General features: G+C 46.1%; 1 protein-coding gene across 5 annotated transcripts in view; it reads left to right on the top strand.

The window, feature by feature from the left end:
- Window positions 1-25162, top strand: part of ADAMTS18 (ADAM metallopeptidase with thrombospondin type 1 motif 18) — a 196392-nt gene that overhangs the window by 18527 nt on the left and 152703 nt on the right. For 4 of the 5 annotated variants that reach the window (XM_068260418.1, XM_068260416.1, XM_068260417.1 and 1 more), the window contains one exon: window positions 8020-8342. In XM_068260418.1, coding sequence (XP_068116519.1) covers window positions 8020-8342 — 323 coding nt within the window. Of the gene's footprint in view, window positions 1-8019; window positions 8343-25162 lie in introns of those variants that run through there. The other variant, XM_068260419.1, reaches the window with a different exon arrangement.

The raw sequence follows: 25162 nt of genomic DNA, 5'->3' as shown, positions 1-25162 counted from the left end.
ACAAAATGTGCTGTTTTCCATCTTTGACCATCACTACTGTTTCCATAGTCTTTGATACTGCATTATAGCCTTATCTAAACCGCTTCTGCCTGATCAGCTCGAGTTCTTCTGCACATGCAGGAAGGACTGCACATTCATCTTTTCCACTGACAGCTGAAGGTGGTGAATTCACTGCCTGTCAGCTGCTCCTGTTCACTGGTCAGGATTTTTCTAGCACTCCGCACTGGCAGTGGACAGGCAATGTCCCTGGAGTTGCAGCTGAACCATCCTCATGAGACACTTTTTTCTTACTACGAGGTAACACCATTGCGGATCAAATATGACACATACGGCGTTACCAAATGCTACCATGTGGCTGCATGTAATTGCAGCTGAATGGTGACTGCGGCCGGGAGGCTAAAATGTCAGATAAACAAGCAGTTCAGGCCCAGGGCCCAAGGCTACCAAGGCTGTTGGGCCCCCCACAATGCCAACCAGTCCCCCCCCCCACGGCCTCCACCTGACTACCCCCGGGCCCTTGCACCATCTGATTGCAACTCACCTGCCCAAGAGTACTGCACAATCCATGCTTCCTGCCTTCATTTCTGCTGCCTGTATATTCCTCACAACTGGTGCATGTAATTGTGTGATTGTTTGTGTATTGAGATCAGGGCCAGATTTACCATAAGGCACTGCAGGCACATGCCTACAGGCGCCTGATGACGGAAAGGCGGCTCACTCCCCTCCTCTGGTACCTCCCTCCTTCCTTACCTATGCAGAGCCCTGAGCATAGTGTAAATGAGGGTCTCCGCATTCCACTGACGAGATCTCCCTTCAGTCGTGGGCCCAACTAGCTACTGAGGGTCCCTCTGGCTACCTAATGCAAAGGGACACATGTAGCTACCTATGACAGGTAAGAGAGAAGTGACAGTTGGGCCGGCCAGCAGATTTGTAGGTTCGTGGAGGGCGAAGTCTAGGGTGCTAGGACATCTGTGCCTATAGGTTCCAGTGATCTAAAGCTGGGCCTGATTCAGATGCCCAAGGTCACTGAGATGATGAAAGGAAGCGCAGATGGAGCAGCGCATCAGGACACAGGAGTTGTAACTCACATTGTGCAGGGGCCCCGTCGAGCAGTGGGGAAGACCTGGGAAAGGGGAAGGCTGACAGTACTCGGGGGCCGAATTTGCTGTGGGGAGGCCTCAAAACACCTTTGCCCTGGGGCCCCATTGGGGTTTGACCCGACACTGTCTGCTGCGTATGGAGGAAAGGGCTATATATGGAAGAGGGGATCTCCTGTCCATGCAAGATGTTAGGCAATCGTGAAAGGACACATCATACATAGAATTGGGACAGCATGTACAAGAGGTGGAGGGACACCTGACAGCTGGCCGGTGGGAATGGGGGATATAGCATAAATCCAACCCAGCAGCCCTGATCATGCTTTGCAAGTCTGACCACCATTGTATGCCTGAACTAGACTTGCCATGGCCAGGTCAGATGCAGTCAAGTGATGCTTGCAAAAGTCTTATGTATGGAGGTGGAAACTGAGAGAACAAAGCAGAGAGAACCTTTTGCTTGAGGTAACCGAGGCACTGCAGAGAGCATGTTAACTCCCTTAACCCTTCACTAGCTTCCACTGCCTCCCCTGACCTGACAGGATTAATTTACTGCCTAGTTTAATGACTAGGCCTCACAACAGGGCTGTAAAAGCCTGTGATATAATGAATTAATGACAGGTTTCCTACATACTGTGCACATTGCCTTGCTGTGTTGCTAAGAAATTCCCTTCTGCAGATGTTGCTTCCGCCAGTCCCAGCCTTTATTAATGTGCCAGAGCCTTGATGTAGCATGTAGAAACTGTCACTGGATGTATGTTCTTGTCCTGAGATTCTAGCAGTCACATATGCCCCCCTCTTAGCTGCCTGTGCAGGAACATCTGCAGCTATTACTGCTTACAGATGGGTTCCTCTGAGCCAGGAGGCTGAAGAAGGGTCCAGTCATTGAGTCATTGAAATGGTGATTACAGGCACTTTCCAACATATTGTTCAGTAGCATTTTCCTCTGAAGGAAAGTCTGCTGGAATTTTAATGTGTTGGGGCAGTAGTTGCTGCGGCATGTCCTATATAGACCAACCAGAAAGATGCCTGGGGCTGCTGAATTTGTGGGCAGCTCAAGACTACAGCTATGCACATACAAAAAGGTGGAATTTTTTTTTCAGATGAATAATTCCCTACGAATGAATGACATCTGTGATCGATATGATTGTGTTCATGCAGTGGCACGGTACAGACTACGGAGAAATGGACCAGGGCACTAGCAGTGACAAATGGTCGTCCATGTACGGGGCTATGATGTTACTACGTCAACTATAGTTTGGCACTGGAAGTAGTGATACATACCAGGGATGCTCATCACGATCTCAGGAATCACGGGTAACCTGTGATTCCGAATCAATTTGAGCGATCACGGGCTCAAAATCGTAATTTGTGATCAGCTGCGATCACGGATGGCCATTTCGAATGCATCTGTAATTTCATCCGCATTCGACCCGTAATCACGGCTAACAGCCTTAATCACGAGTTGGAATCTGCCCGACGGCTTTAATGGTTAATAGCAAAGCCCCCTTATATGCTAGAAACACCAAATTTGCAGGGTATGTTAAGTAGGAAGTAGGAACAAGTGGAAAAAAGGGGACTCCCAGATGCCACCATGAACCCCCCCAGGAGTCGCCCCCCCCCCTCCCTCTTGGGGCACCGGAGGTGGGGGAAGAGCCTCTTGTCTATGGATTGGACCAGGGCTCAGGGGTAGGGGGAGGCTTGGCTGCCCCTCTCCCCCAGAGCCCCCCATACCATGGACCATGCGGGCTGGTATAGCTCAGGGTGCGAAGCTCCTCTTGGCCGGGGTTCTACATTCTGGCTATCCCAGCCTGCATGGGGGACAAGGAGTTACAGAGGCTCAGAAGGGGGGACCCCACGTCATTTTTTTTCTTTTTTAATTTCCCACATTCTGAACATTAAAAAAAAAAAGTTTCCCAAAATAGGTAAAGTTGCCAGGGATCTTTATATAGCCATATTGCAGCTGTATAGCGATCCCTGGCCAAAGCGTTATGACTTCGGAGGGGTTTCCAGGACCCCCTGGAAACCCTGTCAGAAATTCATTGCTCTTTCTTTTGATATATGTAAATTTACACTACCATTAGGTTTGCTACATTATTTGTCATTTACCGCAATTAATTGTTTCGTTTTTTTTCCTATTGAAACTTTGAAGTTTTTCTCAAAAACTATTGGGTCTTTTTAAAAAAAAAATGTATCTTGTTCCCAAAGCTTTACTAAACATACCCTGCAAATGTGGTGTTTCTAGCAGGTAAGGGGGCTTTGCCATTAACCGTTAAATTAATCACGTGTAATCACAGATTCTGACTCGTGATAACTGGTATAATACGAAATCCCGATTCAAATTCGGAATTCCGATTCTATACGAAATCACAATCTCAGCCAATTCGGAAATGTGATTAGGGGTATCCGAGCAACACTAATACATACAGATGTCTGAACGTTGTTCAAAAAATGTAAACACTAGTCTTGCATGAATCACGTCAAAGTGCAGGCTTACCAGTGAATGGTCAGACCCAGATAATACGTTTTACACGTTTAAGTCGCCACCCAGGCCAATGTGTTAATCTTCCTCTTTCAGGACCTCCATATACCTCCAATCCAAACAGATTCTTTGGAATCAGTAACTTCTAGTAAGAGCTGCTCCCCAGGAATTGGCATATGCAATCAAATACAGTAAACAAGTAATCGAAGTGCATCCTGCTTAAGGTACATCAAAGCTGAACACTGACCTGAAGACACAGGAAGATGGACCACAGCAACGTCCCCCGATGATGAGCGTTCCATGATCCATCTTCCTGCTCCTGGGAACTCGCAATGGCAAACAATGGGCACAAACAAGAGTTCAAACGATTGTGGCAGTTTGCGCGGAAGTTGTCGGGGATATTAAAGATCCAATCTGCAGTGATGGTCGTTATTGCTGCGCATTGCAGAGCTTCACCCACCTTATTGGGCACTTGTAGCCACGTCGCGAGATCGTGTAAAACGATTACTCGCTCAAAGAAATCGCCAGTCATTGGAAGAATCAGGCAGAAAATCTCTAGATGTGTACAAGCCTTAACGTAAACTAGAGCTAAGTAAGGTTCAATAATTGATACTTACCCAGGGCTTCCTCCAGCCCCATTAGCGCATGTCAGTCTCGCGCCGTCCTCCCGCGGTCTGCCGTTCAGCCACGATTAGCCAGGTAATCCTTCTCAGTCGCGTCAGTCAGGGTCTTCTGCACATGCGCGGGAGGTCTGAGACTCACTCATAACTTATGAGGCTGGAGGAAGCCTGGGTAAGTATGGATTTTTGCATTTTATTTAGCTCTGGTACACTTTAAGCTTTATTTCCTCAAAATGAGCAAAACAAATATTGAATGGAAACAAAAGTTGCAGAAAAACACTTACACACGGGCCCTTATCACAAAAACCCAAAGAGTGTGATTCGCCTGAAGGCAGAGTGGACAGTGGACGAGGTGATGTGCTCACTGTATCATATAAGGCGAATAACTTTCCCAGTTCTCGGAATCAAAAACCAGTGGATACAGTTGAGGTTATTGCGCGATGTCATCCAATTATTGTTCTCTGGAGTGCACTGCTTCTCCCTCAAACTGATCCTCTGCCATTAAGGAAAATCTATACTGTATTTGTGCTTGAATAGTGTTGATGCAGCTCCTGCCCTGAACTGAGCACCTGCCTCAGCTGTTCCTTATCTAGGGATTGCTATACAGTAAAATACAGCTGATCACTATGTTCAGAAGGCCTCATCATGTACACCACATTGGTGCTGCCTGCTTAATAGGGTCAGGAAGTGAAAAAACAAATCGCTCTGCAAAAGCGCTTTGAAAAGCGCTTTACACAATCGAAGCACGCTGGTAAGTGCCGGAAGGAGAGGAGAAATAACGTGCAAAAAAAATCAAAAATCGCTGTTCACATAGATGCGAACAAAGCCTTAATTCAGCATGGATATGGCATGCTAGAATTTTGGATGCAAAGGGGAGAAGTGACACAGGGTGGTAGCTGGGGTGTGCAGTGGGATCTACAGATTGTTTTTAAACAATTCTGTACAAGAATGCTTCTTAAGAATGTGGAAGTGATTATCTGCAAATACCTTCTGCTTTGAGAAGGCACTATATAGTTTGCAGCATATTTAGTATAGGGCCTTTTGGCTCCCTTTATCACACTATGCAAATGCGAAGAGGGCCAATCAAATACACTCCTGACAGTTTTGACTGGCCCAATTCCAAGCTGCATACATACAAGCCAGATCTCTTTGACCACCTCACGCTATAACTTAAAGGAAATTCTACTTTTTTCATTTACACAAATTCAAACTGTTTCTGGGCAATCTGTACTCAAAACAGAGTATTGCTGCTATAGATACAGAGAAGTGAAATTTGTGCTTGCTGAAGTTCCTAGATGGCTGCTAATTGGAATAGAAAGATAATGTCTTATAAGGTTTAATTGCAAACAAATTTGATGATTTTCACTTTAGCTGGGAACCCTGTACAACAGAAAATGTGTGCTGGATTTTGGTAGATATTCTGTTCGCTGGTTGACTTCTGTGGCGAGAGACCTGCAGAATCAGCATTCTTGAGTGTGCTGGAGCTGATGCCTGCAGCACAGGATTTACTCTGTAGCTGTTTCATATATTTGATAGGCAGAGCATGAACAGAAGAGAACCTCTAAACTCTGCTTTCAAGCATGTATTTGCTGACTCGTATTGTACTGACTGGGCAATCAGCAGAACCCCCTGGTGGTGACAAATGTTTGTCTGAAGAACTTTATTGTAATCACTCTCAGTTTAGTTTGACTAATCCTCTTTTTATACCAAAACATAATGACGGGATCCCTTCTTGACCTCTATTGTTTTGATTGAGTTGTCAGAACGTGGAATGTGCATTTAAAGGGACATTAACATCAGAAGCACTTGAATGGTTCAGTTGCGAGGCAGAAGATTATCAGTGGTTCCATCTGGTTGCAGATGTTTGAGAAGTCACATGAATACCTTTTTTATTAACTCTGTCCTCTCGTTTCTTTGCTGTACATGTGTAGTAATGGGAAGGTTCAGCTTATGCCAGGGGTGTCAAACTCAATCACACAAGGGGCCAAAATCTTAAACGCAGTCTAAGTTGTGGGCCGAATTGTTTATTGTGATTAAACTTTTATTGAACAGTCTCAAGCTGACAATGGCCAAATATACTGAACTACATTAAAGGAATACTGAGGCAAAAAAACTAGGTGGTAAACAAAGGCCATGCTGTGGCGATCACTTTGAATGGCTGCAGGGCCAAATCATGATTGCACTTCTGTGATTCGGAAATTACAAATAGTTTCTGAAATTGGTTAAGCGCTCATTGCGGGCCCCAGGCCTCAATGATTGGCTTGACGGGACGGTTTACTGGAAAGGCCACAAAGGTTCGGGCCTTGGGCAGCTGCAGCTGAAATTGGAGAGCAACACATGAAAAACTGATCCTCAAAGAAGTTGTTTGTGAAAGAGAAGGGCTGCTGTACATGGATGACACACATGGAAGAGGGGACTACACATGGATTGGGAGGGGTGCTGCTGGACATGAAAGCCAAGCCACAACATATTTGGCGTAGGGATACAAAGAGTATAAATCCAGCCTTGTTGGCTAGTTGTGTTTGTTGTGCCATATTTTTTGCTTTTTAGCTTTGCTTGGCCAGGGATCAACTTTGTAAGCCCAGAGACTGCACAAGGCAGCCGCCTAACCATCAGCAACCTGTGGGGGGGCTCAGTTTCAGAAACAGCGAAAATCTCACAATTCTGAGCCGATGGACCTTGAAATAAAAACAGTTTGATCTGGAATCGGTTGATACGAACATCATGTTTTCTCCACCTGACCCACATCAGCAGTATATTGCACAATGGAGGAGTGTTCCACATGGGTTTGCTTGGTGTTGCCTTTTCCCTTATTTTGTCGGCACAAAACCACAAGACAGTGATGCTCAGCATTCCCTTTTGTGCCCATACAAGGTAAAATTATTACAGAGCTGAGTAGAAATTATAACCATGATTAATATGATTAATTTATATAGCTCCATCATTATGCTTGGTACTGTATGGAACAAACACGTGAACATTATACAGGCGCTGGTACATAATGCAGAGGTGGCAAGCAACATAAATATCACGCTAGCTAAAACAGTCTAGCACAACATGCAGCAATTACAAGAAACAAATAGGAAGAGAACCCTGATTTTTCCCTGCTTCCAATCTAAAGAGAATTATAAAAACAAATTGTCAACTGAGCTCCCGAGCTTCTCTTTTTCCATTTCCAACCACTCATCAATTTAAAGAATCAGTGAGGAGGGTTGAAGGGTCAAAGGGGATGGACCTTCGCCTGACACCGGGGGACTCGCTCCCAACCCTATTCGCAACAGACATGCTTTTCTTGGATATAACTCTGGAAATTCAATTTGTCACCCAGTGTTCACTGAAGGTAGCTTGAAAGCAAACCTGTGAGTTATTTAGGGGAATATTAAGATACTTACCTCGGATAGTATGTTACTTCCAGAGACTTCCCCTGTCCCACCATTGCCGACCCAGCACTGGGCCCCCTGAAAGCATGGCTGCACTGCGCAGGTGCAGGACAGATTGCACCTGCGCAGTGAGCCCTCTGCACCTGCGCAGTGCTGTTAAGCTCCATACGCAAGCCTTTGTTGATGGGCTTTGGAGGGTCCCAGCGCTGGAACTGCGGGTTGGAGGGGGACAGAAGAAGCCTCTGGAATATCCTGAAGCTTCCCTGTACTTAGGTAAGTACCCATTTGGAGCTATTTTTCCCTACAGGTGCACTATGCTCTGTTTTCTTATGCACTTCAATGTAACTGTAAGCAAATATGGAGCACGTATAATAACATGCTATCTTCTGCTCTGTGTTATAAATAGTGTAAATGATCATAACAGCCTCTGTCCTTTCTTTCAGATTATGTTTTCGTCACACCGGTAGAAGTTGACTCCAGTGGAGCCTACATTACACACGATATCTTACACAGCAGTAGGAGGAAGAGATCTACGCGAAGTTCAAAGGCTGCTTCTTCAGTGCATTACAGATTTTCAGCATTTGGACAGGATCTACACTTAGAGCTCCACCCCTCCTCTCTGCTGTCTAGAGAATTTGCTGTGCAGGTCATGGGCAAAGATGGATACCTAACAGATGTGGAACAGAGTGTAGAACCTTGTTTCTATCAGGGATTTATCAGGGACTATGAGAACTCCTCCGTGGCCATTTCTACATGTGTGGGCATGGTAAGTCATTTTAAACACCTGCACTTTGCCTTATATCAAACCTAACATCAATCACTATCCCAGTGGTTGGAAAAGTTTCCTTTGAAGATGTTTATCATTCACATCTTTTGTTCCACCTTGTACACGCATCTGTAGGAGAGCACTGGAATCTTAACTTGTGTGTGACAAAGTTGTCTGTTGAAAGGTGATTGTGAAAACCTTGCCATTGATAGGGGGATGGCTCTTATTCTCCTTTTCTGTTTCAAATAAAGTTGTTTGTGATGGTTTTGATTAATGGTGGTAAGCTGTTATTACCAGAGCTGTGGAGTCGGTGCAAAAATCAACCAACTCCGACTCCTCAGTTTATCAAACCACCGACTCTAACTCCAGGTACCCAAAATTGCTCCGATTTCACAGCACTTGCAGGGCTATGGAGTGGGTACAAGAATCATCCAACGCTTCAGTTTATGAAACCTGCAAATCCAGGTACCCAAAATTTCTCTGACTCCTTGACTCTGACTATGTTGGTGTGATTCTTGGTGATTGCAATCATCTGTAAGTATCTAGATGAGAGAGACCAGGAGCCCAATAGTGCAGTATAGTTTGTAAAAATTAATGTATAGTGTAAGTATTATACAGGAAAATAACGGTCCCCGCTCGGTACTCCAGGTCCGTTTGGCAGGTTCTGGTTGGTTGCGCTCTTTTGATTTATTGAAGATACTAGTGTTTGCAATGTAAGACCCCGACTTTGTTGGGGGTGCCCCCCTAAAAATCTCATTACAACTGTGTACTTCTAGGAGTATATAGATCTTACCCCCTTAAGGAGAAACCACAAATGTTAGTATACATTTTATTCTTGCACATAAGATAGTGTAGAGAGGTGCTCATGTCCGTGAAATACTGCTTTGAAAGGAACTTTTGGATTGACCTGAAGAAGCGGGCAAACATCTGTGAAATGCGTTGTCTAATGTGCATGAATAAAATGTATACCTACCTTTGTAGTTTGTCCTTAAAGGAAAACTTAAGTGAACTATAAAAAATGAGATTTACTCACCTGGGGCTTCCCTCAGCCCCCAGCAGCCGATCGGTGCCCTTGCAGCCCCGCTCTGACGCTCCAGGCCAGGCCAGCTGGTCGCAATAGCAGCATAGGGGGCGATATACAGGCTGGGAACGCGAAGAATCACTCGCGTTCCCATGCCTGTCGGCCGGTGACGGCCAAACCGGAAGTGTTCGCCGGCGGGTCCTGGAGCGTCAGAGCGGGGCTGCGAGGGCACCGATCGGCTGCTGGGGGCTGAGGGAAGCCCCAGGTGAGTAAATCTCATTTTTTATAGTTCACTTAAGTTTTCCTTTAAGAAGGTTATATCTATATAATCCTAGATAAACACAGTTGTAATGAGATTTTTAGGCTGCCTCCAACAAAATATTTAGACTTGACTCTGACTATGTTCTCTGCTGCCTCCTGTATTTCCCTGTGGCTTGCAGTGGGGGACTTTCTGCTAGTTTTTGGCCCAAGTAGGAGCAAGCTGTGGCTGGGAATAAACATAGCAGTTTTGCATAGTTTTCCAAGGTGTCTGATCGCCAATGATCAGTAATGTAAGTGGAAAAGGACAGATGGAGTAGTTTAAAAGCAAAGTACGGTAGCTTGAATTTGATTGTAAGGCGCAATGGAAGCCAGGAACAGGAGGAGCAGAGATTCGCACCTAGGTCTCCTGCGTCAGAGGCAGAGCCCTTAACCAGTACACTATCCAGCAACAGCTGGATTTAAATAAAAATTATTCCTGGTGTTCAGTTGCCTTTTCAAGCAATCCTGAAGTTGTATTGCAGTATAGACGTGCTCATCCACGGCCACTCTCACACACTGAAGAAACCGGGGGACCCATCGTTAGAACGTTTCGGTGTAAGAAGGTACAGGAGGCCACTGAACTATCCAGAGGCTTTCCACTACTGAAGTAAGTATCTAGCTTCTTTTTTTTTTCAAGATCGCTCTAGGCTAACAGCTAATGAGCAGGTGTATGAGGATATAGAGACAAGGTCTTGTTATCTAGGAGGAGTTTCATGCTCTCTAGGGATAGGACAGGGCGTGTTTTGCAAATGTTGGGCAACTGGAGGTGGCAGGACTTCTAATTTTTCTGGATGTGGTAAGTGAAGGAAAGACAGTGTGCCTATAGCATAGGGAAAATTATGGGTCAACTGTCCCTCTGTGGGAACCAAATCCCTCTGTCCCTATTTATTCCTCATTTGTCCCTCTTTCAAGACTGATTTACAGATCTGTGTTATGTGTATTTTTCTACAGAAAAATGGGTTTAACTGACTCTAAACTTTATTCCCATCAATCAGATTGATATATTTCTTATTTTTGAATGTTAAATTAAGAAAATTTGGCAATAGAGCGGACCAGTGTCGGTTGAATGATGAAACTACATCTTTTGATTCTGAATTCCTTGTGATATGCATGGCGAGGGTTGTGGTGGGGCGTGGCTAGAGATGTGGCAGGGGCGTGTCCTAAAGTGTCACTCTTTATCTCAAAAAGTTGGGAGGTATGTGTGTAGCTAAACACGGGTGCCCAAGTAAAGCATTATGGAGTGGAAAGTTGCTCACAGACAATAATTTTGACATCCGCTTTCAAGCGCTGGTGTCCAACTGAACAGGGGACAATCCTGTGTTTTCACGAGGCAACAACGATTTTATTTGTAAGAAAAAAAATAGGCTACTGTAAGATTTTCACAAAAGCTAATTAGAATGTCAGTGTAAGTATATAAAGCATTCCTAGGAGCTGATTAACATGGGAGAGAGGTACAAAGGACTGGCAATCGTATCCAGTTACTGGTGGCTAACACAAGACAATGGCATGCAGATGGGAAGGGTGAACATGATGCAGAGCCCACCTATCACACATTTACAAGGCTTGATTGATTCTTTTGTATCTTCAAATCCTGGCTAATTCCCTGCAGACTTGAGCTTCTATGGCAAATATCTCTTGAAATGCTTTGATTTAAACCAGCTCAGCTGATGCTGTCTCTTTGAAGCACATATAGAAGCGTTTGTATTGTGGCTGCACATTTTGAAGCAAGAGTGATGTAAGACATTTTATCACAGAAACAGGCTGTTGCTATTAAACAGCTGCAAAGGGAAATAAACAGACTGTGGTCTGGGTTAAAGGAAGCTTTAATGCAGACTTCAAATACTTCATTTTCCTGATTTGTTTGTTTGCTGGCGATGTCAGCACTATACATAGAGCTAGAATAATTCACCTCATTTTTTTTTGTCTGGCACGCACAGCTACCTCAATTTGTCATCTAAAACAATTAATAGTTAATAACAGGTGAAGCTTCAGTTTGGTTTGGACACAAAGTCATTATACCTAGATAGGACCACGACTAGTGTTAACTTGACGCTCGCTGTGGCTAGTAGCCGATTGGCTACTACATACTAATTAGTGGTTGTAGCTCATCAGCTACAACTATTGGTCATTATGGCGGGGGTGGGGATAAGGTTAGGCATTAGGTGGAGGGGGGGGGTTTAGGGTTAAGCGCTAGGTGGTGGTGGTGGGGGTTTATGTTACTAATGTTTTGTTCATCCTTACTAGTAAACATACAATTAATTATGTCATAAGTTTATTTTCAATTTAAGTCCACATTAATTTACCACAAATATTTATTGCATGAACAAAAAAACATGTACAATATAGATAAGGCACCTACAGGGGCGTAGGTTAAGGCATTAGGCGGTGATGGTGGTGGGGCGGTAGGCACCTATTAGGGAGGGGTTAGGCATGAGGTGGGGTAGTTAGGCACCTACAGGGGCGTAGGTTAAGGCATTAGGCGGTGATGGTGGTGGAGAGGTAGGCACCTATAGAGGAGGGGTTAGGCATGAGGTGGGGCAGTTAGGCACCTACAGGGGGGTAGGTTAAGGTAGGGGTCCCCAACCTTTTTCGGCCCGGGGACCGGTAACCTTCCAGAATTTTCTCTGGGGCCCGGGGTGGGGGGGGGGGGGAGGGTAGGGTTGGGCGGGTATTTGCGGCGGCACAGCAAGCACACTTGCCCCAGTATAGGGAGTCTAGTTACCCCGGTACAGCTAGTATAGTGCCCCGTGTGCCCCAGTATAGCTAGTATAGTGCCCCATGTGCCCCAGTATAGCTAGTATAGTGCCCCAGTATAGCTAGTATAGTGCCCAGTGTGCCCCAGTACAGCTAGTAAAGTGCCCAGTGTGCCCCAGTATAGCGCCCCATGTGCCCCAGTATAGCTAGTATAGTGCCCAGTGTGCCCCAGTATAGCGCCCCATGTGCCCCAGTATAGTGCCCAGTGTGCCCCAGTATAGCTAGTATAGTGCCCAGTGTGCCCCAGTATAGTGCCCCAGTATAGCTAGTATAGTGCCCAGTGTGCCCCAGTATAGCTAGTATAGTGCCCCATGTGCCCCAGTATAGCTAGTATAGTGCCCCATGTGCCCCAGTATAGCTAGTATAGTGCCCCATGTGCCCCAGTATAGCTAGTATAGTGCCCCATGTGCCCCAGTATAGCTAGTATAGTGCCCCATGTGCCCCCGTATAGCTAGTATAGTGCCCCATGTGCCCCCGTATAGCTAGTATAGTGCCCCATTTGCCCCAGTATAGCTAGTATAGTGCCCCAGTATAGCTAGTATAGTGCCCAGTGTGCCCCAGTATAGCTAGTATAGTGCCTCAGTATAGTGCCCCATGTGCCCCAGTGTAGCGCCCCATGTGCCCCAGTATAGCTAGAATAGTGCCCCAGTGTAGCGCCCCATGTGCCCCAGTGTAGGCCACCCTCCCCCCCGCGGCCGCCGCTCCTGTCACCTTATGAGCTGGCGGCCGCTTCTTGAAAATACACAAACCTATTTGTCTCACTCACCAGTGTTTGTTCCCAAAACTATATACATAAATCGTATACAGGAGCCGCTCATAGTAATACATAATCCCACTTAAAAAAAAAAAAACACTATGCTGCAGCTCAGGAAATACAAAATTTATTAACCACCTTTATTTCTGTCACTAAGGGTATCAAAAACACACTACTATACTGCCCTAAAAACACTTAAAATGGTGCGGAGCGCTCCTCACACTTCAACACGCAGCCATCCACAAACACTCCATTCACTCTGGTACCGGTACCAATTGTCCTTGATCTTCAGAGTGTGGAGATAGGTATAGCTGCCTGATGATTCGGAGGCAGACCGTAAGCTGGCTCAGCGCAGACAGACTATTTAAGTTATAACCACCAGATCTAGTGACAGGCTTGCTGCCTCTTGAGTCTTACCACCTCACTAGCACGGACAGCTTCTCCACGTCACAGTCTCTTCCTGGTGTTCCTCGATATCACTCCTCTCCCCTCTCACCTCTATGGCTTCCGGCAGTGCTGTATGAAGCTTGTCTAGCCGTTACCTCGAAAGGATTGCTGGGTTACTCCCCCTCTTGGCTCACAAGTCTCTTCGCCAGCCTGCCTGGCCCGGGGAGAAAGGGACAGTATAGTTTAACTTGTCGCGCGGCCGGCCGGCCTGTATCAGCGCTCAGTACGCACAACGGGGTGTAGCCCCGCCCACCGACGCGTTGCGCCCGCCCACTGCGAGCTTCGTGCCCACCGACGCGTTGCGCCCGCCCATGTGCCCCAGTGTAGGCCACCCTCCCCCCCGCGGCCGCCGCTCCTGTCACCTTATGAGCTGGCGGCCGCTTCTTGTCACAGATTCCCCGTAGCTGCTCTCCTCCGTGCAGCATCTTCTATTTACAGCAGCGGCTGCTGTAAGGAGGGAAGAAGGCGGGGCAGCGGTTCCCATGGTAAAGGCGAACGCCGCTACAGGAAGCCGCTGCCCCGCCTCCTTCCCTCCTTACAGCAGCCGCACAGGAAGCGCTGCTGTAATAGGAGATGCTGCACTCCTCTGAGCGGCTACGGGGAATCTGTGACAGGAAGCGGCCGCCAGCTCATAAGGTGACAGGAGCGGGGGGAGGAGGGGCGAGAGGCCAGACCCGCCGTGGCCCAGCTGGCAACTGCCCACGGACCGGCAGTGGGCCGCGGCCCGGTGGTTGGGGACCCCTGGGTTAAGGCATTAGGTGGGGGGTGGGGTTTTGCATATATAGCAGAGAGTTCCAGTGGGTGCCGGGTAGTGCATAGTAAAATTTGGTTATTTTAATTACCAATATTTTTCTAATAGCAGCACTACCCAGCGCCTCACTGATGCTGCAGCGCCACAATGCGCGCTCATACACGTAATTATATCTCTGTGATAAAGAAAGGTATACTCTTTGTTTAGGCTGTATTATCTAATGATATTAGCATCAGAAAGCTAACGTGCTAAATTTCCACTGACCAAGGGTAGAGATTAAGGCCAAGTTCACACTATTATTATTATTATTATTTAGTATTTATAAAGCCGCCATATTACGCAGCGCTGTACAGTGTATATATATATATATATATCTTGTCACTAACTGTCCCTCAAAGGAGCTCACAATCTAATCCCTACCATTGCCATATGTCTATATTATGTAGTGTAAGTACTGTAGTCTAGGGCCAATTTTAGGGGGAGCCAATTAACTTATCCGTATGTTTTTTGGAATGTGGGAGGAAACCGGAGTGCCCAGAGGAAACCCACACAGACACGGAGAGAACATACAAACTCTTTGCAGATAGTGCCCTGGCTGGGATTCGAACCAGGGACCCAGCGCTGCAAGGCGAGAGAGCTAACCACTACGCCACTGTGCTGCCCCTGACACTATATGCATTACACTGTAATGGGGGGCCCAATGCAAAACTTGCACCGGGGCCCATAGCATCTTAGCTATGCCAGTGCTACTGAGTACAATAACTGGTGTTCTTTCTTGGGATTGATTATAATTTCAATTATTCATGCATTCGAAACAGTTTGTCCATCTGAACACAGGTGAGAGATGAATCATTAGTAGGTTTATGATGCTTAACAAGTGACGGAGCAGAGAAAAAGGAAATAGCACACAGCAAAGAGGGATGGAGAGATGGAGATATGAATAGTTTTTGTCAGCAAAGCTACATACAGCGATGTGTGTTTGATGAAGTATCCAAACATAGATTACTGTTCAGCTCTTCTTCCAGCAGCAAGCCAGTGTCCCCACTACATGTTCTAACCTGCTCTAGTGAGAGGGTGAACCTTGTTGATTGCTATGAAAGGTATCTTACTACATACACAGGGCTGGTGCTTCCAGAGGGATAAACTAGGCTTTCGTTAAGGGCTTCTAGGTCCATACGGTCCCCAAGTTAGGCATTGTAGGTGTCAAAACAACTTTAAGAAAGTTGTCGTCATTTTCCCCAGGGTCCCACTTTGCTTAAATCTCTCCCTGTTCATATTTTGGGTCCGTTGTGATTTGATTGTATGCAAAATTGTATTGTATGCTAAATTGAGCTGCAGCGACCCTGACTTTCAAGCCTCCACTCTTACCTGTACAGGGACAGGTAAAGTATACTGCACTGGGCACCGGGTGGGGGTAACATTGTACATTAGGGAGGACAGCGCAGGGGGTTTCGTTGCATTCGTTCTGATATCGCATACAGTTACTGCCATACACCCGATCGAGCAAGTTGGCCCTACACTTTGCAGTATATCCGTCATACATTTGACCAAATCTGGCACAAAATTGGTTGCATCGTCATTGGGAATGCTCTTGAGGGCACCGATATTCATCCGATAATAATGATTGCATTGGATGGTCGATCACCCGCCATGTCCCTGAGGTATAGCCACCTTTAGAGTTCATACAAGCATCCCAGAGCTGCAAGACGTGAGTGCTGTCCACCATGACACCATGTCACACCACGCATAATTGACTTCTCCCTAAACTGACTGTACAATGCAGAGGGTACAATAGAGTTTGAGCACCACTGAGTCATTGTGAGTGATGTAATGATGCAGTACTCTCTGCTGAAAATGTCAGCACAGTACAAATGTGTAATAATAATAACAGTCCTACTTTAAGGGGTGTTTTCATCTGATGATACAATAGATACAAAATCTATTTAACCATGTAATCCCTCAAATCCTCTCCACATGGTGCAACAAAGAAGGTCTGCTAATTAGCCAATAATCAGCGGTGCCTGGGATTCCCTGGCAATTTGGATGCCAATGAAGAGAAGTAATTAAAAGCATCCAGTGTCGTCCCCTTAAAGTGAGTTACTTTTTGAGTTATCCTAGTGCTTGCCTGCACATTACCCCCAGACAGGACCGGCAAATCATTGGTTAAATGTGTCTGTTTGGCTGTTTGGTAAGTGATCAGTATAGCAGTCTATTCCGATCAGAGGCCAAGTTTACCCATCACTCTGTCAGGCCGAACAATATCACAGAGACTGAATAACCTCCATATCCTTTTTTACACCAATTACTTTTGTCACTTGGATGCCCCTCTTCCCAGCTCGCTTTGTTCCGTGCAATTAAAGTGGAAGTGGTGATTCTTTTTATACAGTTGGCAGGCCTTATCTTTTCATTGTGCCTTTCATTAGCGGTAGCTTCACAACAATAAAACTGCAGCGACCCAGCTCTTTCAAGCCTCCACTCTTCACAATGGGACTTGGAAGAAATTGCATTTCAATAGACTGCAAGGGTCTCTTTGATCTAATTTTTGGATGACCCAAATGATTCAGTCATTCAGCTCTCTGCTGTCTTCCAGTGCTTGAATGGAAGGCTGTGCGGTGAAAGGACTCATTTAGAAGAAGTTCCTAGACAGACAGGAGAACCTCACACAAGCACACTTACACATACAGCCATTAATCACTGGCTGGCCCATAGCAAAGAGCCTTTTTTTAACATGTGATATACCAGCTTACCATTGCTAAGAGAACTAGTCTAGATCAGATTATAAAAATATGAATGCTCATCTACTGATGGGATACTACAGTCAGAATTTCTTCTCTGCACTAAGCGGTCAGCCACATCATCATACCCTTTATTGACAATTTAATCTTGAAAAGTTTAGCCTCGTACTTGTGCTAGATGAAACTCGGACAGGCAGCTAATGACCGCCTCTACCAGAGCCTGGACAAGGTCCTCCAGCACCCAAGGCTGAGACACCAAAGTGCGCCCCTCCATCCCTCCCACCCTAGCTGTCACACACTGATTGCTATTAGACTAAGAGGGCCACAGGGCCCACAACCTTCCCAACACCTTAATCTCTAGTTATCTGGCTTGCAGTCACTGCTATGTATCCCCTTTTCTTATTTCTTTCTGCTTCATACTCAATTGGGAATGACAGCTGAATGAATTGTGCGCCCCCTCCTACACTGCGCCCTGAGGCTGGAGCCTCTCCAGCCTATGCCTCGGCCCGGCCCTGGCCTCTACCAATGATTAACTCCACCGAGTGCTTGCAGAGACTACTGTTTTTCGCGCCTTATGTGCCACTCCTTCTTCTGCATAGTAACAGAGCACATCTGTACAGCCTCAGCCCTGCACTGTCACCCAAGGGATGGAGACTCGGTCTCTGCCAGGCAACTTGCCCGGTATGCTTGCATGAGGCTTTACATGAGTGGGTTAACCGAGTGTTTTCTATTTTAGGTTCAGTTTGTAGTAAGCGTTGATTGCTTTTATGGTCCTTATCAGATAACTTCTGTACAGTCTTTTTTTTCCCCGTAGCTGCTACAGAGCTGAACAGAATTATATATTGAACACTATTACTGCTCAGTGTTTGTTCAATCTTATCAACTGCAATTTTTTGTTATGTAGATTTCAGTATTGAACAGCTCTGCATAAACACAGAAGAGTTTAGTTTTTTCCACCACAAACAATTACAAATTAATTCATTATTTCCACATAATAACCATTCCTAGGAAATGAACAGCGCTACTTAAAAACAGGCTAGTGCCTACCTGCAAAAGAGTGCAAGCCCCACTTGTGGGATATAATACACACCGAGCATACACATGACCTGTCTACCACTGGAGGAGGATGTTAGTTTCCTGTAGCAGCTTGCATGCAACCTATTAAGTACTCGTCCCTCCCACTGCGAAGAAGTCGATCCTCCATGGGAGGGGCCTAACACTAACTAAATCCTAACCTATGTATATGCATAGCCTGGGTGCGGCTAATCAAATAAAATCGAAAATTGAAAATGGCGCAAAAGGTGGATCAGCGCAACACCAGGCCGCCTCCGAATGGCCTCCATCAGAGATGCGCTGAGCCCCCCCAGGAACTACAAACGCACCTTGAACCCAAACAGAAGCTCTGCATATACACCAAATGCAATTGCATGCAAGCTTTTTTCCACCTTTTGCGCCATTTTCAATAACCATTCCTAGCAATGTTGTTCTATGAGATTGGGGGATTTGCCTTTGTCCACAAGTAATGTCATCTATTTATACATTACTACTTTCTGGGGAAAATAGATACAAGTTTTTATTGTGTGTGATTCCACACTAAAATCCCCTGCTTATATTATAAGAGTAACTTACTAATAACTTCCACTTGCGATGTTTAACACACTAGATGCAGAGGGCCGTAAGTGCGCCCTCTAAAATCAGAGGGTTCCTATGGGCCCATTCACATGTTGCTGTGTCTGGGTCTTATGTTGAATTTTAGTAACACATGGACCCAATCTGTTCAGTGTTTTCTGGAAAGTGGATGCATCCCTATTCATTTAATACAGTTATACACATCTGCTACCGAGAGCAGTCTACACTGCAGCAGCAGTTATGAGCAGTGCTGTAGCAATGTAGCAACCATTTGTTTTCCTCACTTTACACCTCTCTCTTACAGTGGCTGTCCTTATAATGCTAGTTTTGGTGGTCTGTATCATGGTATTATTATACATTCAGTGTTTGGGGGGAGAACCCCTAGTGTTAAATTTGCACTGGGACCCATACTACAGTAGTGTCTCGGTTATTCAGCACTGAAGGGAATTGGCTAATGCTGGATATATTTGTGCTTTCTGGTTTCTTGAGATTCAATGTTAAAATAGCCTAGTTAATACAGTACTTTACCCCACTCTATATACATACTATGAACTCTGTATTAAATCTTAAAATACAGTAATTCAAATTATATGAACCTTGGGGGAGCCATGGAGCCCAGTCTTTAATTTAACCACCTGAGCGTTACGGACGAGAACCAGTAACGCGGCGGTGGATTGCTCAGGCCCTGGTGGGCCGATTTGCAGAATTTTTATTTCAAATATGCAGCTAGCACTTTGCTAGCTGTGTGTTTGTTCCGCTCGCCGCCGATCCGCCGTTACCCGCCGCGAAAGTGGGGCCCCCCCCGCAGACCCCTTGCGCAGCCTGGCCAATCATCGCCAGGATGCGCTATGGGGTGGATCGGGACTCCCCCTGATGTAATGGCGTCGATGACGTCATTCCGATCGTCACCATGGTGACGGGGGAAGCCCATACAGGAAATCCCGCTTAGAACAGGATTTCCTGTTTGGTATGATCGCTGGGGCGATCGGAGGGGTGGGAGGGATGCCGCAGGGAGGGGGAAATCTAGCTACATAATTAAAAAAAAATTGGGTAAAAAAAAAAACTCCCGCGGCCATGCGCCGCAAATAATCAGAACGCTAGGGAGGTTAAGCACAGCAGACAGACACACAGAACATTTATATCGCTCTTTTCTCCTGGTGGACTCAAAGCACCAGAACTGTAGACACTAGGATGCGCTCTATAGGCTGTTGCAGTGTTAGGGAGTGTTGCCCAAGGACTCCTTACTGAATAGGTGCAGGTTTACTGAACAGGAGGAGCCGAGATTCGAACCCTGGTCGCCTGTGTCAGAGGCAGAGCGCTTAACCAGTACACTATCCAGTCACTGCCCACAAACAGCTTAAAAAGTTGACTTTCACCACCGTGAGTACTGTTGTGGTGATTTGTGCTGGCTGGATGAGACTGCCGGTTAGTGGAGTTCTGGATACTCTATATATCCTGGGCTCTACTATATGTGGATACACTACTGCTTTGGTAGTATGAACAGAGCCAGGGGCGTAACTACAAATCATGGGCCTCACCGCAAAACATTGACGTGCCCCCTTAATGTTCACAACCCTTCCCTTACCATCCCTTGGTGACCCTTACAACCTGAGGACCCATCTCACAAGGCTCATAGAACAAGTGTGACCATCAGGAACTTCCCACATTAGTAACAGTAATGTATTCTACCCAATCCAGATAGCCCCCTGGATCAGTATAAGAGTCAATCTATGGCCCTGACCCACCTAGCTACATCCATAAACAAAGCATTAACTTGTACCTAACAGTTGTCTTGCTCTATCCATGAATGGTAATTCTAGGAGCTTTTTGAAATAATCCAAGCTTTGTTTTGTTTTAATTTCTGGATCGCTTTGTAGAATTCAGACTTTACCTTTACTGCGTTGGATTGGCGTGTTGATGGTGAGCTGGTGATTAGGAGGGGCGGATGCCATTCTTTGCACCTGTAGTAGCAGTTTATAGGTCTCTGACAAGTGGCAAGCTGGTGTTACAAGTGTTGCAAATATGGGAAGAGAGCAGCGTTAACAGATCCTCTCCAGCTGTTTTACAAGCTCCATTATATAAAGGTCTTGGGAACGCTGCAGATTTACGATTTCTGCCATCAAGGAAAAGCATTGTATCCTTAGTCCCGCCGCTGGAGTGTTACTTTTTTTCTTTTCCTTGATGGCTCAATTCACAAGCCGTAAATTTTGTAATCTTTTCCTCTCTGCTAATTTCAGCGAATGCCGAGTTAAGATCTCTGATCGCTGAGAAGTGCTTTCATCTGACCATTAAAGGAACACGCCCACCTTTTTAAAATTGTAATGTCTTTATTTAAATGGCGCCGAATATGCTTTTCATGTGATTGCATCACTGTGTAGACGGTGAAACGACAAAGATAAGCCTGGCCACCAGGGAAGTTCACAGCCACTCGCCTTCAATAATCTATAGCAAGTGTATGGTGGGAATTCATTTAGATTTCACTACTCAACTACAAATTTTTTATGCGCATGACAATAAATATGATTAGTTTGCAGTACAAAATGTGTATTGTGTGCTGCATGTCTGTATTTTTGAAAGAGATGTATGTACAACACCCAGTTGGCTGACTCCCATAGGCAGGCCTGGATTTACCTCACAGGAGCCTATAGGCACAGATGTCCTGGCACCCTAGACTTTACCCTCCATGATCCTAACTTTCCCCTCCAAGATCCTAAAACCCCCACCAAACTGCAACACAAGTGTGCTGGCTTTCCCAACTGTCATTTCTCCCTTACTTTCCTTGCCCGTCATAGTATCCTCAATATTATATAGCTAGATGTGCCCCCAAGCATTAGGAAACTAGAGGAACCTCAGTATTATCCCTCCCGGCGGTTCATTTTTTCTGCCAATTGGGCAGAAATTGGGCAGAAATCCATTTTTTTTTTCAATTTTTTTTTTGTTTCATGTAAAGCTACCAGAGTGGTAGCTACATGAAACACCACTAGAGGGTGCATGTGTCCCTCTAGTGCGATCGTCGCCAGCATCAATAGCAAACAGGGGAACGCGTATATAACGCGTTCCCCTGTTTGGCTTCTCCTGTCGCCATGGCGATGATCAGAATGACGTCATGGACGTCAGCCGACGTTAGACGCCTCCGATCCAGCCCATAGCGCTGCCTGGAACTCATTGGCCTGGGCAGCACAGGGCTCTGGCACGGGGGGGGGGGGGGGGCGCTCTTCCGCTGCTGCGTGCGGGCGATCGGCAATCAAGCTGTATGTGCGGCTAGCAAAATGCTAGCTGCGCGTACAGCACTTTGAATGGGGCGAATGGCCCCACCAGAAGCTGAGATAGCCTCCTGCATGGCATAGCCCGAGATCAGCTCGGGCTTACCGCCAGGAAGGATATGTAGCCAGAGGTGCCCCTGACTATAGAAAGATCTCGTCAGTGGAATGTTGAGAGCAGGGTGAGTAACCTCTCATTTACACTCTCATCAGGACTCTGCATAGGGAAGGAGGGCGGGAGGAGAGTGGAGTGATCCGCCTTTCCATTATCAGGCACATGTAGGCATGTGTCTACAGTGCCTTTTGGTAATCCGGCCCTGCCTATAGGTTCGTTTCCAGTTGAGATGCAAGTGCAGTTTTCCTGGAAATGCAGCTGTCCAAACTACTCCTGCAACTTATCACGGACCACATGAGATAGCCAGGGAGGGGCTTGGAGGCATCAGCAGCCAGTCTCTCCTTGTGTGCACGGATCATCTGACCCAAGCCGCCGCCTCCTCCCTTTTCTGAAAGTTTAACTCTTTGTAGCCAGCACTGCATTACTACAGCTGAGCAGAATTTTATTTTCCTGGTTCTGCTAAACGTGTAAAAAAAAAATGATTCCTCCCCACACCTTCCCTCGTGTGTTTACACTGCTGATGCCTCCAAGCCCCTTTCCTTCAAGCCTGGTGTGACAGACCCAACTCTAACTATAAACGCCTGCTTACGTGAACTACAGCAATGGATGAATGACAACTGGCTGAAACTAAATGCAGACAAAACTGAAGTCCTTCTGATTGGAGGGCAGAGCATGATAACAAAACAACTTAACTTGCAGTCTTCACCACTGGGAATAGGAGGCACGGATCTACGCAGCTCTGATCATGTGCGTAGCCTGGGAGTTCTAATTGATGGGGATTTAAACTTCAGAACTCAAATCTCTGCTGTGGTGAAATCATCCTATTTTCACCTGAAGAACATTGCAAAAATCAAGCACCTCATACCCCCAGAAGATCTGCCAACCTTAGTCCACGCCTTCATCACATCCCGACTGGACTACTGCAATGCTCTCTACACTGGCCTTCCAAAAAAGGCCTTGTACCGCCTACAGCTGATACAGAATACTGCTGCCAGACTGCTAACCAACCAACCCCGTCACTGCCACATAACGCCAGTCCTGCATTCCCTTCACTGGCTACCTATAGAATGGAGGGTCCTATTCAAGATCGGCCTACTGACATTTAAATCCCTGAATAATCTAGGCCCTGGATACATGAAAGATATGTTACAGCTGCGTAGCAATCCCCGCATTCTCAGATCCACAGGTTCTAAAAATCTAGTCATACCCAGAGTCCACTTAGAAACTTTTGGTCCCAGAGCCTTCTGTCATTCTGCCCCTACGTTTTGGAACTCCTTACCTCAACAGATCAGGACAGCCCCATCCCTGGACGTGTTTAAATCCAGACTGAAAACCCACCTGTTCAGTGTGGCATTTGCAGAAATATAACTTTTGTTGTGTGAATACTTCATCCTACTAATTACTGAATCTGAGAGAGCCTAAGCGCTTTGAGTCCTATGGGAGAAAAGCGCTATAGAAATGTTATTGTATTGTATATTATTATTGTATTGTATATATTGTACTACTCGGTGCAGTGCCATGGATGGTGACAGCATGTCCATGGAACGTGACACAGTCACGTGTCTGTTGCATTGTACATGTTATAAAATAATTGGTGTAATAAGATGTCTGACTTGTGTCCGAAAAAGTCATACACTGTTGTAAGTTTTGGCTCCGTCACCACATTGGACATAAAAGACACAACTGACGTGAACGGATCCTATGGCTAACATATTAACATCAGTGTAGATGGTTTTGAATTCAGCACTACATGGTTAGGAACCCGATCACATGCATTCAGCACTGAATAGCAGGACAGGGTTATCGGAGTTCAACTCAATGCACCATTTAAAGTGTACCCGAGGCAGTGCAAGGGGCACAGATGGGACACAAAGGCATGTTCCCTGCTCCATGACATGCCTCTGTCCCCCCCCCCCCCCCCCCTGTGCACCACTCTGTGTCCCCCCCTCCCCCCGAGTGCCACCCTGTCACCCCCTAAAACTGGCAACACGCAGCTTGTTGGCAGCCAACAGGGGGAGGGGCATCCCTTGCAGGAAAGACCAGGGCCGGGCCGAGGCATAGGCTGGAGAGGCTCCAGCCTCAGGGCGCAGTGTAGGAGGGGGCGCAGTATTCATTCAGCTGTCATTCCTAATTGTGTTTGAAGCAGAAAGAAATAAGAAAATGGGATACATGGCAGTGACTGCGAGCCATATAACTAGATATTAAGGTGTTGGGGAGGTTGTGGGCCCTGTAGCGCCTCTTAGTCTAATAGTAATCAGTGTGTGAGGGCTGGGGTGGGAGGGATGGAGGGGCGCACTTTGGTGTCTCAGCCTTGGGTGCTGGAGGACCTTGTCCCGGCTCTGGGAAAGACACTCCTGCAAAACGCCCCTCTGGCATTACAAACACCCCTTCCCCAGCTGTCATTGGCCCTACACTGCCTATGATCCACCCAATAACTGCCTTTCCCCACCTCCCTGTACTCAGTTCTGTATTGAGATTCCCAGAGCTGCAGCAACGTGACCCCAGGGTTGGGGTTGTCGGTCGTGCACAGAAGGAGCGATGGGTAGTAACAGTAATGTATTCTACCCAATCCAGATAGCCCCCTGGATCAGGTAGTATGTTTTTTTTATAACCTTATTTTACCACCTTGGGGTCTTGTTAAGCACTAAACCGCAGGAAGGAGTGCGTTTCATTTAACTCTGATAATAACCCTGTCCTGGTGTTCCATACTGAAATAGTGTTGAATGCATGTGTTCAGGTTCAAGAAAAACAAGATTTTGTACTAGAACGTCTTTAGAAGTCTGTGGCGTATGGATGCAGAAACACAGACGCCTATAGATGTCTGCAGGAGTCTAAGAATTTAACACCATTTTATTCCAATAGTTGCCTCTTACTCTTACTAATAAACTTAGTTTAACCCAAATATAGTCCTAATCCAAAAAAAAACATTTTAACTGTACATATAAAAGAGCATACTGTCTATAAATATAAATAGCAATATCAGTCTAACAGTGATTTTTCACCTTGATAAAACCCATGAAAATTGTTTTTAACTTGGACTCCAAATAGGTCTAC

The sequence above is a fragment of the Hyperolius riggenbachi genome, chromosome 11 (genome assembly GCF_040937935.1).
Source record: "Hyperolius riggenbachi isolate aHypRig1 chromosome 11, aHypRig1.pri, whole genome shotgun sequence".
Lineage (NCBI taxonomy): Eukaryota > Metazoa > Chordata > Amphibia > Anura > Hyperoliidae > Hyperolius > Hyperolius riggenbachi.
Note: the sequence above shows the minus strand (reverse complement) of the source record. Positions and strands in the feature narration are given on the sequence as shown.